Below are 17,204 nucleotides of genomic sequence, written 5' to 3'. Positions count from 1 at the left end.
TTATGGTATAAATCGTACCTATATTAGCATGTTTGCACTTTATGACCAAATCATAATTAACTTCATTGAGTTACACAATACATTTTTAAATACTTTAGGATGATTTGGACATGAAGCTCGAAAATGCTCAAATAGGTACCATTGGCTTGCATTGGATTTGTGCCACAATACTAAAAAGTTTGCATTTAAAACAGTGGCCAGTTAAAAAAAAACAAAGCATGGACTGTTGTCATAACTTGCCCATAAACTGCTAACAGTGTAAGGAAATAAACCTAATAGAATGAAAAGCACCATCTAGTGGTCAGAACCTGGTTATATCAGGATGTATGACGGGACATAAACCTCACAACTTCAATGCCTAATGTCTCTGAAAAGGGAAAAATAACTATCCCCAAAATCGCTGGGAATACATTACATAGTATGAAGAAACAATACTCCATACTACTTGTCAGACAGAGAACTGATACTCGATACTGTTTGTTGAGGTGGAATTGGCGTGGGTGGCTTTTGACAATTTTAGTTTGTTTGCTCATGTCTTACTCATTGGTAGAAAAACGTTTGTTCCAAATTGGATGTCCGGTACTATATTTATTGAATATTATATGAATCCTATGAATTAAAATGGCCAATTTGGGTGGAATCAATTAGGATAATTTCTCAGAGATCAAATTATATTTCAACAAAATAATGTTGCAGGAATGCTAATCTTATCTGTTTGTAACTACAGAAACGATTTCACAACAATCTGAGATTGTTTCTTTTACTTTTTGAGATGGAACGACCCACTGGGGATGGGCTAGCCTTGTCGCTATCATCGGGATGGCACATGAGGGTGTTACCATAGTAATCAACCTGTCTTATTTGTCACGTACAACATGCAGTATCGAGGTGTGTGTGCTTGTGTGTGCGTGTGCCTTGGTTTAGTCCTTTTTTGTTTATGGTGAGCTGATTGAATTAACACAGGGCTGCTAAACCCAACCCATAACATGGGTTGTCTGTTTGCTGTCTGTTTGCTGTGTGTAACGGCTGTCGTTGAAATGAGACCAAGGTGCAGCGGAGGATGTGTTCATCTTGAAAGGTTTTAATGTTCCTGATTGAGAGCCATACATGGCCGAAACAAAGAAAACCACCAACATAGAAAAAGAAACCTAGAACGCCCACCCATGTCACACCCTGGCCTAACCAAAAATAGAGAACAAAAAACCCTCTCTATGGCCAGGGCGTTACACTGTGTTTTTGTGCCCTTCTTTCTCCTTTCCATATGCCACCTACATATACAGTACAAGTCAAAAGTTTGGACACACCTACTTACTCAAGGATTTTTCTTTATTTGTACTATTTTCTACATTGTAGAATGATAGTGAAGACATCAAAAATATGAAATAACACATATGGAATCATGTAGTAACCTAAAAAGTGTTAATCAAATCAAAATACTTTAAATTATTCAAAGTAGCTACCATTTGCCTTGATGACAGCTTAGGACACTCTTGGCATTCTCTCAACCAGCTTCACCTGGAATGCTTTTCCAACAGTCTTGAAAGAGTTCCCACATATGCTGAGCACTTGTTGGCTGCTTTTCCTTCACTCTGCGGTCCAACTCATCCCAAACAATCTCAATTGGGTTGAGGTCGGGTGATTGCGTAGGTCAGGTCATTGGATGCAGCACTCCATCTTGATCAAATAGCCCTTATGCAGCCTGGAGGTGTGTTTGGTCATTGTCCTGTTGAAAAACAAATGATAGTCTCACTAAGCGCAAAACAGATGGGATGGCATATCGCTGCAGAATGCTGTGGTGGAAATCTGTCCTTTGGTCTGATGAGTCCAAATTTGGTGTCTTTGTGAGACGCAGAGTAGGTGAACGGATGATCACCTACTCTGATAGCCCTATTTGGTAAAAGAAGATAACCCTGTTTGTTAAAAGACCAAGTCCATATTATGGCAAGAACAGCCAAATAAGCATTCAATTAGAATTCAAGTCTGCCTTGAATTCTAAATAAATCACTGACAGTGTCACCAACAAGACAACCCCACACCATCACACCTCCTCCTCCATGCTTCCTGGTGGGTGTAATATTTGTGTTGTGGAGAAATGACCAGGCAGGAGACGGGAGTACAGTTAGTTTTGTTTAGTCAAAAACGCCTCGTGCTCTACAGCCCCCGGCCCGATAGTGCGCATGTGTATTTTCTATTAGGTGTAGTAACATAACCCTGCCGTAATACATTACTGCTTAGTAACAGCATAGTAACTAATATAAACAGATGTAGATCACAGATACTACACTCCTCCCCCATAGTGTTTAACTCCCAGAGAACAAGGTAAATATGTTAGAGAACTACTAATGCAATACCTGAACAACGCATTCTTAAACATTTTTCAACTACTGGGTTGAAGCAGACTTTTCAGAGCCCAGCACAAATCTAGGGGATTATTCTGCCCCGAAGATGGAATTTGTCTTAATAACTAACCCAGGTAATGTCGTTTTTCTTTCCTTTTATCTAGGACATATTAAAGCGTTTGTTCGTTTTACTGTCTGTTACCTCCTGAAACAGCTCAACTCAGGTCAAGCTTTTGAGGTGCCCTTCGCTGTCGAATAGGATATCTCCGCTCCTCCTGGGCTTCCGGTGGTGGGCCAGGTTCGGGTGGAAGGTCAGGCTCTGTCTCTCCTGTACGTCCACAGTCAGGAGAATAGTCCTGGGGGTTGTTATTGTTCTTGTTCTCTCGGCATGTCTCTGCTGGGGTGTTGGACCGTAGCAGATGATCCACATGAACGTTGACATGGCGATGACCAATTTGGACTTGGTAAGTCAAAGGTCCTTTGCGTTGCAAGATCACACCTGAGTTCCACAGGCGCTTGGGGTGTCTGAAATCACGTACCATCACCCTCTCTCCCTCTGAATTCTCTGACAGTCTTTGAGTGTCTGTCATGAGCTTTCTTCTGCTGTAGCTGGTGCTTTGCCACAGTGCTTGACAAGTCTGGTTTCAACAATGTCAGGCGGGTACGTGGTTGGCGTTTCAGAAACAGTTCAGCTGGTCACTCTTGGATTGCGTCCTACCTGACAGGTCACTCCTACCAGGTGGCGTGGCGAGAATCCGTCTCCGCACCACGTGCTCTCACCACTGGTGTCCCCCAGGGCTCAGTTCTAGGCCCTCTCCTATTCTCGCTATACAACAAGTCACTTGGCTCTGTCATATCCTCACATGGTCTCTCCTATCATTGCTTCGCAGATGACACACAATTAATCTTCTCCTTTCCCCCTTCTGATAACCAGGTGGCGAATCGCATCTCTGCATGTCTGACAGACATATCAGTGTGGATGACGGATCACTACCTCAAGCTGAACCTCGGCAAGACGGAGCTGCTCTTCCTCCCGGGGAAGGACTGCCCGTTCCATGATCTCGCCATCACGGTTGACAACTCCATTGAGTCCTCCTCCCAGAGTGCTAAGAACCTTGGTGTGACCCTGGACAACACCCTGTCGTTCTCCGCTAACATCAAGGCGGTGACCCAATCCTGTAGGTTCATGCTCTACAACATTCGCAGAGTACGACCCTGCCTTACACAGGAAGTGGCGCAGGTCCTAATCCAGGCACTTGTCATCTCCCATCTGGATTACTGCAACTCGCTGTTGGCGGGGCTCCCTGCCTGTGCCATTAAACCCCTACAACTCATCCAGAACGCCGCAGCCCGTCTGGTGTTCAACCTTCCCAAGTTCTCTCACGTCACCCCGCTCCTCCGCACACTCCACTGGCTTCCAGTTGAAGCTCGCATCTGCTACAAGACCATGGTGCTTGCCTACAGAGCTGTGAGGGGAACGGCACCTCCGTACCTTCAGGCTCTGATCAGTCCCTACACCCAAAGAAGGGCACTGCGTTCATCCACCTCTGGCCTGCTCGCCTCCCTACCTCTGCGGAAGCACAGTTCCCGCTCAGCCCAGTCAAAACTGTTCGCTGCTCTGGCACCCCAATGGGGGATAGGATAAAGTAATCCTTCTAACCCCCCCCCCCCCCCTTCTAACCCCCCCCCCCCCCCCCCAAAAAAAGATATAGATGTACTATTGTAAAGTGGCTGTTCCACTGGATATCATAAGGTGAATGCACCAATTTGTAAGTCGCTCTGGATAAGAGCGTCTGCTAAATGGCGTAAATGTAAATGTAAATGTGTACGTTCCATTACTGTGTGTGGTGTGTTACGGTAAATAAACAGGAACCGGGGAAGCCTTTGGTGGGTGGGCACATACTGAACCTGGAGTCTAGTCCAGGCCTTCTTAAAGGTTTGCACGGCTCTCTCCGCTGCTCCGTTTGATGCCGAATGGTAAGGTGGTGAGAGGATGTGCCTTACTCCGTTGTTCTTGAGAAATATTTCAAAATCGTTTGAGGTGAAAGGAGGGCCATTGTCCGATACGAGCTCCTTGACTAGTCCAAAGGATGCGAACAGGTGTCTGAGAATATTGATGGTCTTCTAAGCTGTGGTCAGTTGAGTAGGGAACACTTCCATCCACTTGGAATTGACATCGACGACAACAAGGAAATGTTGCTTGTCAATCTCGGCGTAATTCACATAGATGCGTTCCCATGTAGCAGCCCAGGACTATGGATGAAGAGGTGCAGCAGCAGGCTTGTTGCGAACAGCTTCACAAGGTGAGCAGTGGCCTACATGCTGTTGAATGTCCTGATCCAGTCCAGGCCACCACAGATAACTGTGGGCGAGTGCTTTCATTCGAGTGATCCCTGGATGTCCTTCATGCAGGTCAGATAGCAGTCTCCACTGAAATGTGTGAGGTACCACCACCCTTGATCCCCACAGAACACATTCTTGATCAGTGGACAACTGGTCTTTCTTTTCGATGAATGGACGAAGGTTATCGTCATTTACAAAGGTTGGCCAGCCGCCTAATGTTAAGTCCAAGACTTTGGAAAGGACTGGGTCTTTCCTAGTTTCCTCTGGTATGTCTGAAGCAGATATGGGCAGTTCATTAATGAGAGAGATCTGGAAGACTGCTCTATCATCTTCACTGTCGGAGTCACTATTGCATGGTAGTCTTAATAGTGCACCTGCATTTGCGTGATCACTGGATCGTCTGAACTCGATCTCATAGTCGTAGGCTAGCAATATCAGAGCCCAACGTTGCATTCGAAGTGCAGCAATGGTTGGTATGGCTGATTTTGGTCCAAGGATGACCAACAGAGGCTTGTGATCTGTCAGCAGTTGGAACTTCCTTCCGTAGAGGTATTTGTGAAACTTCTTCACTCCGAATATTATGCTCAGGGCTTCCTTTTCAATTTGAGCATAATTTTTCTCACTTGGTGACAGAGTCCGTGATGCAAATGCAATAGGGTGTTCTTCACCTGACGGTAGAACATGTGAGATGATGGCTCCTACTCTGTATGGAGATGCATCACACGCGAGTCTCAGCTTCATCTCTGTGTCATAGTGGGCAAGCCACTTGCTCTTTAGCAGATGCTGTTTGCAAGTCTTGAATGCTTCTTCGCATTGTGGGGACCAATTCCACTTTGTATCGGCCTGCAGCAGTTGGTGAGGCGGATGCAACAATGTGGACAAGTTTGCCACAAACTTTCCGTAATAGTTCAGGAGCCCCAAAAATGACCTCAGCTCTGAAATATTTGTGGGTGCTGGTGCATTTACGATTGCTTCCACCTTGCTGTTGGTTGGGTGCAGGCCTTGTGCATCAATATTGTATTCGAGATACTCCACTGAGTCATGGAGGAACTCACACTTGCTGCATTTAATTTTCACTCCGTATTTCTCCAGTCTTGACATCACTCTGTCCAGCAGTACAAGGTGCTCTCCAATGGTTGGTGCTGACACGAGAATGTCGTCCATGAAGCACACAACATTGTCTATACTGTTCAAGATCTGATCCATTGTGTGTTGGAATATCGCTGGAGCTGTTGAGATTCCATAGGCCAAGTGATTGAATCTGAATAGCCCCTTGTGTGTATTGATGGTCAGATACTGTTCTGATTCCAGATCCAGCTTCAGTTGCTGATAAGCGAATGACAGGTCCAGCTTACTGAAAACCTTCCCACCAACCAGAGTGGCAAACAGATCTTCAGCGTTTGGTAGTGGATATTCCTCTGGTAGTATGCAGCGATTTACTGTGACCTTGTAGTCTCCGCGCATTCTGACGCTCTTGTCTTTCTTTGGGACTACAACGATCGGAGCAGATCAGTCGCTCCTCTCTACTTTCGTGATGATGTTATTCTTCTGTAGGTGGTCCAGTTCCTTCTCTAGTGCTTCCTTAAGAGCATAGGGAACTGGATGTGGTTTGTGAAAGATAGGCTTGGTTCCTTCTTGCACTCTGACTTTTGCTGTGAAGTCTTGTATTTTGCCGTAGACATCTTTGAAAAGTTATTCATGCTTCTCCGGCATGTTAGTGAGTGTTGCCTGACTCACTGGTTTGTCATTTCTCAGACTGAAGATTTCTCCCCAGTTCAACTTGATCTTTTGTAGCCAGTTTCTGCCTAGCAAGGCTGATTTTTCTCCTTTAACAATGACAAGCAGTAGCGTTCACTCCTTCCCCTCATACCGGACTGGTACCTGGATCTGCCCTAACACAGGAATAGTGTCACCAGTGTATGAAGAAAGGCGGATGAACACTGGCTGAAGAGGGCACTCTTTCAGTTTTTCTTTGTAGAGTCTTTCTGGAACAAGCGATTCAGACACTCCTGTGTCCAGCTGCATTTTTTACTGGTTTTCCCGCTAACTCCATGCTGAGATAGATTCCATCTTTTTGTTGTTAAGCTGTGTACATTGTGAACAGTTCCAATACTGTTTCAGTTGTACCTTCGTCTTCTAGTGCTGCGTCTGACACTTTGTGCGCTCCTGCTGTGCATTTTGGAGCTTTCCATACTCTCTGTAGAAGTCCAACCTTTCCACAATTGTGTCACTTTTCATTTTGGAATCGACATTCACTGTGCTGATGATTATTTCCCCCACATCTGTAGCAACTTGGCTTAGACCTTTGTGATATGGACTGCTTTGCTCTTGTGTAACCTTGAGGACGGGACTGAGAAAAGTGTGACGTTTGTGAGCCTTTTCCTCCACATGTGTCACTGACCTTGTGAACACATTTCTGATGTTCTGCATGTCCCGATAGCTCAATAGTATCCCTGTGGACAAGCTCGAGTCCAAGTGCGATATCACAGGCTTTCTTAAAGGTCAGGTCCTTCTCTGACAGAAGCTTTCTGTGACCACATACCACATACAAACTTGTCTCGGAGAGCGTCATCAAGAAATCGTGCAAACTCACATGTACTTGCCAGCCTTTTCAAAGCAAGGATGTAGTCAGCCACGGTTTCCCCTTGACTCTGGTGACATTGGTAAAATCTGAAACGTTCTGCAATGAGAATTGGCTTAGGCTTGAAATGCCTTGAAAGAGTTTCAGTAAATTCTGCATAGCTCAACTCCACTGCTTTTATTGGTTCAATGAGACCTTTCAGCAATCCATAATCAGTTGGACCCAAAACACTGAGAAATAAATCTGCTTTCTTTTCATCTTTGATTTAATTTGCAGCCAGCCAACGCTCAAAACGCTCTAAATAGGAATCAAAATCCTCTTTTGTAGCCTCAAACTCTGGTACTCGACCAGTGGTTGCCATTTTCACAGTTAATTGTTCAGTTTCCTTATTCCTTGTATTCCTTAATTTTCAGGATTTTCAGCTAATTCTTCACTCTCTTCATTTCAGAAGTTTCTGCAATTACTTCATTCACTGCACTCATTTGTAATAATGTACACACTGTGTTACGTTTCTTATTTTTTTTACAATATTTCTACTCTGAGATCGCCTAATTTCAATGGGTTCTATTACCGTTTTTTTATTTATCCACCAGAGGGCAGTATCTCTATTCTGGACTCCAATAGGCTTGCTACTTGGCAGCTCCTGAACACTTTACCAACTAGCAGTGCTTAGCCTTTTCTACTAGCAAAGAAAATTAAAAATAACTGACTATTTACCTAATTATTTTGAGTTTCATTACTGACGCAACATTCTTCCCTACAAGCAATGTCCGTTTAAGAAGCTCAATCACATCGTCGCCACTGTAATATTTGTGTTGTGGAGAAATAACCAGGCAGGAGACGGGAGTACAGTTAGTTTCGTTTAGTCAAAAACGCCTCGTGCTCTACAGCCCCCGGTCCGATAGTGCGCATGTGCATTTCCTATTAGGTGTAGTAACAAAGCACTGCCGTAATACATTACTGCTTAGTAACAGCATAGTAACTAATACTAACATATGTAGATCACAGGTACTACAGTGGGAACTACACATGCGGAGATCATCCGTTCACCTACTCTGTGTCTCACAAAGACACCAAATTTGGACTCATCAGACCAAAGGACAGATTTCCACCACAGCATTCTGCAGCGATATGCCATCCCATCTGTTTTGCGCTTAGTGGGACTATCATTTGTTTTTCAACAGGACAATGACCAAACACACCTCCAGGCTGCATAAGGGCTATTTGACCAAGAAGGAGAGTGATGGAAGTGTACCTTGATGGAAGTGTGCTATTTGACCAAGAAGGAGAGTGATGGAAGTGTGACCTGAATTCTAAATAAATCACTGACATGTCACCAACAAAGCAACTCCACACCATCACACCTCCTCCTCCATGCTTCCTGGTGTGAACTACACATGCGGAGATCATCCATTCACCTACTCTGCGTCTCACAAAGACACAAAATTTGGACTCATCAGACCAAAGGACAGATTTCCACCAGTCTAATGTCCATTGCTCATGTTTCTTGGCCCAAGCAAGTCTCTTCTTCTTATTGGTGTCCTTTAGTGTTTTTATTTAATTTATTGAACCTTTATTTAACTAGGCAAGTCTTATTTACAATGGTTTCTTTGCAGCAATTCGACCGTGAAGGCCTGATTCACGCAGTCTCCTCTGAACAGTTGATGTTGAGATGTGTCTGTTACTTGAGCTCTGTGAAGCATTTATTTGGGCTGCAATTTCTGAGGCTGGTAACTCTAATGGACATATCCTCTGCAGCAGAGGTAACTCTGGGTCTTCCTTTCCTGTGGTGGTCCTCATGAGAGCCAGTTTCATCATAGCGCTTAATGGTTTTTGCAACTGCACTTGAGGAAACTTTTTCCGGATTGACTGACCTTCATGTCTTAAAGTAATGATGGACTGTCGTTCTCTTTGCTTATTTGAGCTGTTCTTGCCATAATATGGACTTGGTCTTTTACCAAATAGGGCTATCTTCTGTATACCACCCCTACCTTGTCACAACACAACAGATTGGCTCAAAGAAAGAAAGAAATTCCACAAATTAACTTTTAACAAGGCACACCAGTTAATTGAAATACATTCCGGTGACTACCTCAAGAAGCTGGTTGGGAGAATGCCAATAGTGTGCAAAGCTGTCATCAAGGCAAAGGGAGCCTATTTTGGTTACTACATGATTCCATATGTGTTATTTCATAGTTTTGATGTCTTCACTATTATTCGACAACGTAAAGAATATAAAAAATTAAGAAAACCCCTTCAAAGAGTAGGTGTGTCCAAACTTTTGACTGGTACTGTACATACAGCATTACTGTCTCTGACAAAACTAATACATAGCTGTTTCTCTTTAACACCAGGTGATAGAGGATATCCTTATAGTTACATGCTCTGTGTTTCTCATACAAAAGCCTTTAGGACTAGATTCATTCTGGACTGTGGAAGATCCGCGTTATAGTGCGATCAAAACTCAAAGGTCATTTCTGAATTAGCCAACATAAGCAACGTTTACCGTGAACGCTGCCTTCGCGAGCGCGGAAACATTACCTTTAAATTGTAATTGCGCTTTAGCGCGGGTCTTCCAAGGTCGGGATTGAATCTAGGCCTTAGTCTAAGGGATTCAATTGTGACGCTATCATTGGTGCATTGGAGGATCTCCCAAATGTAAAGGTACATGCTACACCATGTTTTGTTGGTTTTACATGCTGTAAATGCTTGCTCACCACAGTGAAATGCTACTTTACACACAAAACATGTTGTGTGCCCCCTCATACCTTCAGTAAATCTGGGCCTATGTTTCCCATACAATAGCCTTTGGTGTAAGGTATTAAAGTGTAGCGCTATGAATGGTGCTTTGGAGGTACTCAAAGAAGAATGTACTTGATGAAAACATTTATTGAGAACGTAGGTCATCATGTTACTGGTATCCATGCGTGTATCTGAAATGTCACGTCAGTGTGGGTGTCCATTTCACGAGCTCTTAATTGGAATGATGAATGAGTGTGTGTGTGTTTGTGCAATTGTCTGCATGTATGCATGCGTGTGTGTCTGTGAGTGTGTTGTGTGTGTGTGTATGAGGTGGGTACCTTGTTTTGACTGATGAGTTCCTGGTAAGGGATGTGTGCAGGCAGGTAGGTGTGGAGGAGAGCACAGAATGCCAGGCCATCACTCCAGCTAGTGCTGAAGTTTGTCACATCAATGTTCTACAAGAGATAGATGGAGAGAGAGAGTGAGAGAGAAAGGTAGCGAGAGGAAGGCGTCATTCTTCTTCCAGTACCAACAGCGGATGTCTCAATAAGAATTTCGAACAACAATAACGAGCTCAAATTAAGCATTTATTAACATGGAGTAAATATGCATAACGGAGAGCATGGAAACAACCTGCTCAACCTTCATTTTCCACAATATAACACTGACAACTAGCTTTAGTTTGCATTTAGTTCTTGCTCATTCCTCAAGGAATTATATACTTGGGTCGTTCCACCAAAGTGCCTTTTGAGATGTGAAAATAAACTTTTGATTTCACCTAATTTTAACATTGCCATAAAGAGCATTCTGTCATGTTCAACTTAATAAAAAACATATTTTCTCATCTCAAGTAAATAAAAAAATGTAATAAAAAAATGTACTATAGTAAGTGCCAAATAAAGTAACAGGGTTGACTGTAAAAGGGTTGACGGCCATAAATCTTCCTGTGACAGGGGAAATGGAAGCTTGTTGTGTGCAACAGGGAGGGGCAATTGAATAGAAGCTTCTCAAAAAACACAATTGTTTAAACATTTCTAGCTTGTTTATCTATGGGTAACAGTGTTGACGTGTAATGCTGGACCTACTCAGTTTTCCGCCACAAAATACCGGAAAATGGTCAAAAAGAGTAGAACCAACTCACGTGCGTTTACACTATGATTTTACTATCAGATGTTCAATGTTTCTTTAGAAAAAAATATTTTAAAAGGAATAGTTCATTTAGTTCATTTAATTTCATGGACGGGTTTTCTTGACCTTAAAATGAATCACTAATCACATTAAAAAATAATAATCTTCAGAAATGACTTTGTCAAACCACAAAATATCTAGGGTTTTATAATGATGGTGAAAACTTTAAAATCACAGTGGGTGCACAGAGGGACATGTCAAAATGCAGAATTTTTGCTCTTTAGCAAGTCTTTATTCATATAAAAAAATCTGATTTATTGAATTCTCCATGTGGTCTAAATTAAATCAAACTTTATTTTTCACATGCGCCGAATACATCATGTGTAGACCTTACCGTGAAATGCTAACTGTCATGCAACTCTAACATGCAGGAAGGGTGAAGTCAGGCGCAGGAGACTCAGGTACGTGAACAAACACGTTTAATGAACACAGTCTTAAAGTGCCTTAAATATAAGGCAGGGTAACAAAATCCAGCAACAGGCAAGAACCCTAAACCGAGTCGAGACACAGCCCAGCAAAACTTGTATGCCTAAACACCGAACGGCAGAGGAAAACACAAATTCCCTATCTACAATAAAATGACACAAATAATCCCGCACAATCCCTAACCAAAACAGACAGACTAAATACCCCCACTAATGAACTAACACAAAACAGGTGCTAACATAAACCAGACATCACCAAATGAAAATGAAAAGGAGATCGGTGGCAGCTAGTAGGCCGGCGACGACGACCTCCGAGCGCCGCCCGAACGGGGAGAGGCGCCACCTTCTGTAGACGTTGTGACACTTACTTACAAGCCCTTAACCAACAGTGCAGTTCAAGAAAGAGTTAAGAAAATATTTACCAAATAAACTAAAGTAAAAAATAATAAAGAGTAACACAATAAAATAACAATAACGAGGCTATATACAGGGTGTACCAGTACCGAGTCAGTGTGCGGGGGTACAGGTTAGTCGAGGTAATTTGTACATGTAGGTACATTAGGGTGAAGTGACTATGCATAGATAATAAACAGCGAGTAGCAGCAGTGCAAAAAACAAATGTTGGGGGTCAATGTCCTGGATGGCAGGAAGCTAGGCCCCAGTGATGTACTGGGCCATACGCAGTACCTTCTGTAGCGCTTTACGGTCTGATGCCGAGCATTTACCATACCAGGCGATGATGCAACCGGTCAGCTGTAGAACTTTTTGAGGATCTGGGGACCCATGCCAAATCTTTTTAGTCTCCTGAGGGGGAAAAGGTGTTGTTGTGCCCTTTTCACGACTGTCTTGGTGTGTTCGGACCCTGATAGTTCGTTGGTGATGTGGACACCAAGGAACTTGAAACTCTCGACCCGCTCCCCTACAGCCCCGTCGATGTTAATGGGGGCCTTTTCCTGTAGTCCACGATCAGCTCCTTTGTCTTTCTCACATTGAAGGAGAGGTTGTTGTCTTGGCATCACACTGCCAGGTCTCTGACCTCCTCCCTATAGGCTGTCTCATCGTTGTCGTGATCAGACCTACCACTGTTGTGTCGTCTGCAAACTTAATGATGGTGTTGGAGTCGTGTTTGGTCACGCAGTCGTGGGTGAACAGGGAGTACAGGAGGGGAATAAGCACACACCCCTGTGGGGCCCCAGTGTTGAGGATCAGCATAGCAGACGTGTTGTTGCCTACCCTTACCACCTGGGGACGACCAGTCAGGAAGTCCAGGATCCAGTTGCAGAGGGAGGTGTTTAGTCCCAGGTTCCTTAGCTTGTGATGAGCTTCGTGGGCACTATGGTGTTGAACGCTGAGTTGTAGTCAGTGAACAGCATTCTCACATAGCATTCTCACATTAAAGTAGCCTCACAAAGCCACCTGATCTGGTGAGCTTATATAATGTTGCAGATGTAAGCTCGTGGGATCAGGCGGCTTCACAAGGCTAATATTAAAGGGCACTTTATTGAATATAACATGCTTTGAAATGCGATATTGGTGCACAATTTCTACTTAAAATATCAAAGGGATGCTAAATCCACTCATTTCGTGGAACAACCCACTTAGAACACCCTTAGAACATGGTTAGGATATGCGAAAGCACATTAAAAAAAACACTCAAGCACATAAGCATATGGAGCAACACACAAATGAAAACTAATGGGGTTGTTTAATCTACATACCCTGTCCATAGCTGATCAATATGCTAGGTCATGTTTCTTACTAAGTGCAATTGGAGAGTTACTTTTATTGCTGGTTGATAGATTTCATTTATTGGATAACTGAAAGCAGTAGGCTGCTACAGCCGGAGACAACATTGCATGCATTAACAATTATTGAGGATAAAAACACAATAAAGCCCACAGGCTTATTTCCATTTTGGTCCTCATTTTGCAGCAAGATGACATGTGGGCAAGATCAACACTTCACATGCACTCAATGCAATTAAAAACAACAACAACAATAGCAATGTACAGCAATTTACAACAATCCATTTGCAACAATCCATTTACAATAATATCTACAGCCCAGAGGTGCCAGTTTACGAGTCGTGAGAGAATACCTCTCATCAAACCGCCATGTTCTTTAATGTTGTTTAAGAGGGTCTTGTCTTATTCCTATAAACCCTTCATCCATATTTCAGTGTGTTTTACAGCTGAAACATGCACTGCAGCACGTCCAGGGGATTGTGTGGGTGTGAGGGCGCCTATATGTGTGTTATGCACACACAGCACCTCATCCACCATGTCAAACATATGATAAGAGATGCCAGAGGTCTGAGGAAAGACAAGGGCTTTCTCCATCTTTCATCTATACGCACTCTCCCAGTCAGATCCCAGTTGGATTGAGAGGTATTTCCTGTGTCCCCCTCTCCCTTCCATGTGCTTCCAGATCCAGAGGGGACGTTGGGAACAGGGCACCCAGCCAGAGAGCTTTCTCCCCTGGGTATGATCCCTGTAGGTCCCCCTGAGACCTGACACCCCATCACTCCCCTTTGATTGGCCATCAGATGTCCCCTCTCAGAGCAGGGACCCTGCCTGGACCCAGGACCTTGTCACTTAGTTGTCCCGCTGTCTGTCCAGATGGGCTTCTTGTCACAGGGCTTCTGGGAGGACGGGGAGACTCAAAGGCTGCACTGCATTCCTTTCTAGTCACCGAAGGGTAACCTTAGTTGCATCCCAAATGGAACCCTATTCACTATCTATATACAGTGCACTACCAAAAGTCTGGATCTAAAAGTAGTGCTCTAAATAGGGTGCCATTTGGGATGTAGACTTTATCTGCAGTGCTCAATAACAGATGCTGCTGCTGGGTCGAATTTACAGGATAGAAAGGAACATTTTATTACTACCTAGTGGTTAGAGCGGTTGCTGGATCGAATCCCCGAGCTGACAAGGTACAAATCTGTCATCCTGCACCTGAGCAAGGCAGTTAACCCACTGTTCCCCGGGCGCCGAAGACGTGGATGTCGATTAAGGCAGCCCCCCGCACCTCTCTGATTCAGAGGGATTGGGTTAAATGCGGAAGACACATTTCAGTTGAATGCATTCAGTTGTACAACTGACTAGATATCCCCTTTCCCCTGATTAACAGCAAGGAACCTTATAATCTGGGTATGCAGCCTTTGTCTATTAAATTAAATGTCATTGTCATTGAGATTAAACTCTGGATTCACGTCCTAATTGGGTAAAGGGGAAAGGGGGATACCTAGTCAGTTGTACAACTGAATGCCTTCAACTGAAATGTGTCTTCTGCATTTAACCCAATCCCTCTGAATCAGAGAGGTGCGGGGGGCTGCCTTAATCGACAACCACGTCTTCGGTGCCCGGGGAACAGTGGGTTGAGATTAAGCTCTTGATTCACATCATCATTGAGATGAAACTCTTGATTCACGTCGTCATTTAGATGAACCTCTTGATTCACGAGAAACTGATTCAGATTCACTCATTCATCATTTTCTATTTGGGTGATTCCTCAGGTTTGCTATGTAGCACGCTTCTGTCTATAAATCAAATCAAACTTTATTTGTCACATGTGCCGAAAACAACAAGTGTAGACCTTACCGTGAAATGCTTATTTACAAGCCATTAACCAACAGTGCAGTTCAAGAAGAGTTAAGAAAATATTTACCAAATAAACTAAAGTAAATAATTATAAAAAGTAACAGAATAACATAACAATAGCGAGGCTATATACAGGGGGTACCGGTATCGAGTCAATGTAATAGTCCGGTGGCCATTTGATTAATTGTTCAGCAGTTTTATGGGGAAAAGGTGTTGTCGTGCCCTCTTCACGACTGTCTTGGTGTGTTTGGACCATAATAGATCATGGTGATGTGGACACCAAGGAACTTGAAACTCTCGAACCGCACCACTACAGCCCCGTTGATGTTAACGGGGGCCTGATCGGCCCGCCTTTTCCTGTAGTCTACAACCTGCTCCTTTGTTTTGCTCACATTGAGGGAGAGGTTGTTGTCCTGGCACCACACTGCCAATTCTCTGACCTCCTCCCTATAGGCTGTCTCATCGTTGTCAATGACCATTGTTGTGTCGTTAGCAAACTTAATGATGGTGTTGGAGTCGTGTTCGGCCACGCAGTCGTGGGGGAACAGGGAGTACAGGAGGGGACTAACTACACACCCCTGAGGGGCCCCAGTGTTGAAGATCAGCGTGGCAGACATGTTGTTGCCTACCCTTACCACCTGGGGTCGGCCCGTCAGGAAGTCCAAGATCCAGTTGCAGAGGTAGGTGTTTAGTCCCAGAGTCATTAGCTTAGTGATGAGCTTTGTGGGCACTATGGAGTTGAACGCTGAGCTGTAGTCAATGAAGAGCATTCTCACATAGGTGTTCCTTTTGTACTGGTGCGAAAGGGCAGTGTGGAATGGGATTGAGATTGCGTCATCTGTGGATCTGTTGGGGCGGTATGCAAATTGGAGTGGGTCTAAGGTATCTGGGAGGATGCTGTTGATGTGAGCCATGACCAGCCTTTCATAGCACTTCATGGCTACCGACGTGTGTGCTACGGGGCTGTAATCATTTAGGCAGGTTACCTTCACTTCCTTGGGCACAGGGACTATGGGTGTCTGCTTGAAACATGTAGGTATTACAGACTCGATCAGGGAGAGGTTGAAAATGACAGTGAAGACACTTGCCAGCTGGTCCATGCATGGTTTGAGTACACGTCCTGGTAATCCATCTGGCCCCGCGGCTTTGTGAATGTTAACCTGTTTAAAGGTCTTGCTCATATCGGCTACCGAGAGCGTTATCACACAGTCATCCAGATCAGCTGGTGCTCTCGTGCATGCTTCAGTGTTGCTTGCCTCGAAGTGAGCATGAAAGGCATTTAGCTCATCTGGTAGGCTCGCGTCACTGGGCAGTTCGTGTCTGGGTTTCCCTTTGTAGTCCGTAATAGTTTTCAAGCCCTGCCACATCCGACGAGCGTCAGGGCCGGTGTAGTAGGATTCAATCTTAGTCCTGTATTGATGCTTTGCTTGTTTGATGGTTCGTCTGAGAGCATAGCGGCATTTCTTATAGGCGTCCGGATTAGTGTCCCGCTCCTTGAAAGCGGCTGCTCTAGCCTTTAGCTCGATGCGGATGTTGCCTGTAAATCATGACTTCTGGTTGGGATATGTACGTACGGTCACTGTGGGGACGACGTCGTCGATGCACTTATTGATGTAGCCGATGACTGAGGTGGTATACTCCTCAATGCCACTGGATGAATGCCGGAACATATTCCAGTCTGTGCTAGCAAAACAGTCCTGTAGTATAGCATCCGTGTCATCTTACCACTTCCGTATTGAGCGAGTCACTGGTACTTCCTGCTTTAGTTTTTGCTTGAAAGCAGGAATCAGGAGGATAGAATTATGGTCGGATTTGCCAAATGGAGGGCGGGGGAGAGCTTTGTATGCATCTCTGCGTGTGGAGTAAAGGTGGTCTAGATTTTTTTTCCCTCTGGTTGCACATGTGACATGCTGGTAAAAATGAGGTAAAACTGATTTAAGTTTGCCTGCATTAACGTCCCCGGCCACTAGAAGCGCCGCTTTTGGGT

The 17,204-nt window shown here is 44.3% G+C and overlaps 1 protein-coding gene across 4 annotated transcripts in view; it reads right to left on the bottom strand.

The window, feature by feature from the left end:
- Positions 1 to 17,204, bottom strand: part of LOC106603510 (cytospin-B) — a 185,683-nt gene that overhangs the window by 13,129 nt on the left and 155,350 nt on the right. For all 4 annotated transcript variants that reach the window (XM_014197290.3, XM_014197289.3, XM_014197288.3 and 1 more), the window contains one exon: positions 10,344 to 10,460. In XM_014197290.3, the coding sequence (XP_014052765.3) occupies positions 10,344 to 10,460 (117 nt within the window). The remainder of the gene's footprint in view (positions 1 to 10,343; positions 10,461 to 17,204) is intronic.

The sequence above is a fragment of the Salmo salar genome, chromosome 04 (assembly GCF_965601325.2).
Source record: "Salmo salar chromosome 04, fSalSal1, whole genome shotgun sequence".
NCBI lineage: Eukaryota > Metazoa > Chordata > Actinopteri > Salmoniformes > Salmonidae > Salmo > Salmo salar.
Note: the sequence above shows the minus strand (reverse complement) of the source record. Positions and strands in the feature narration are given on the sequence as shown.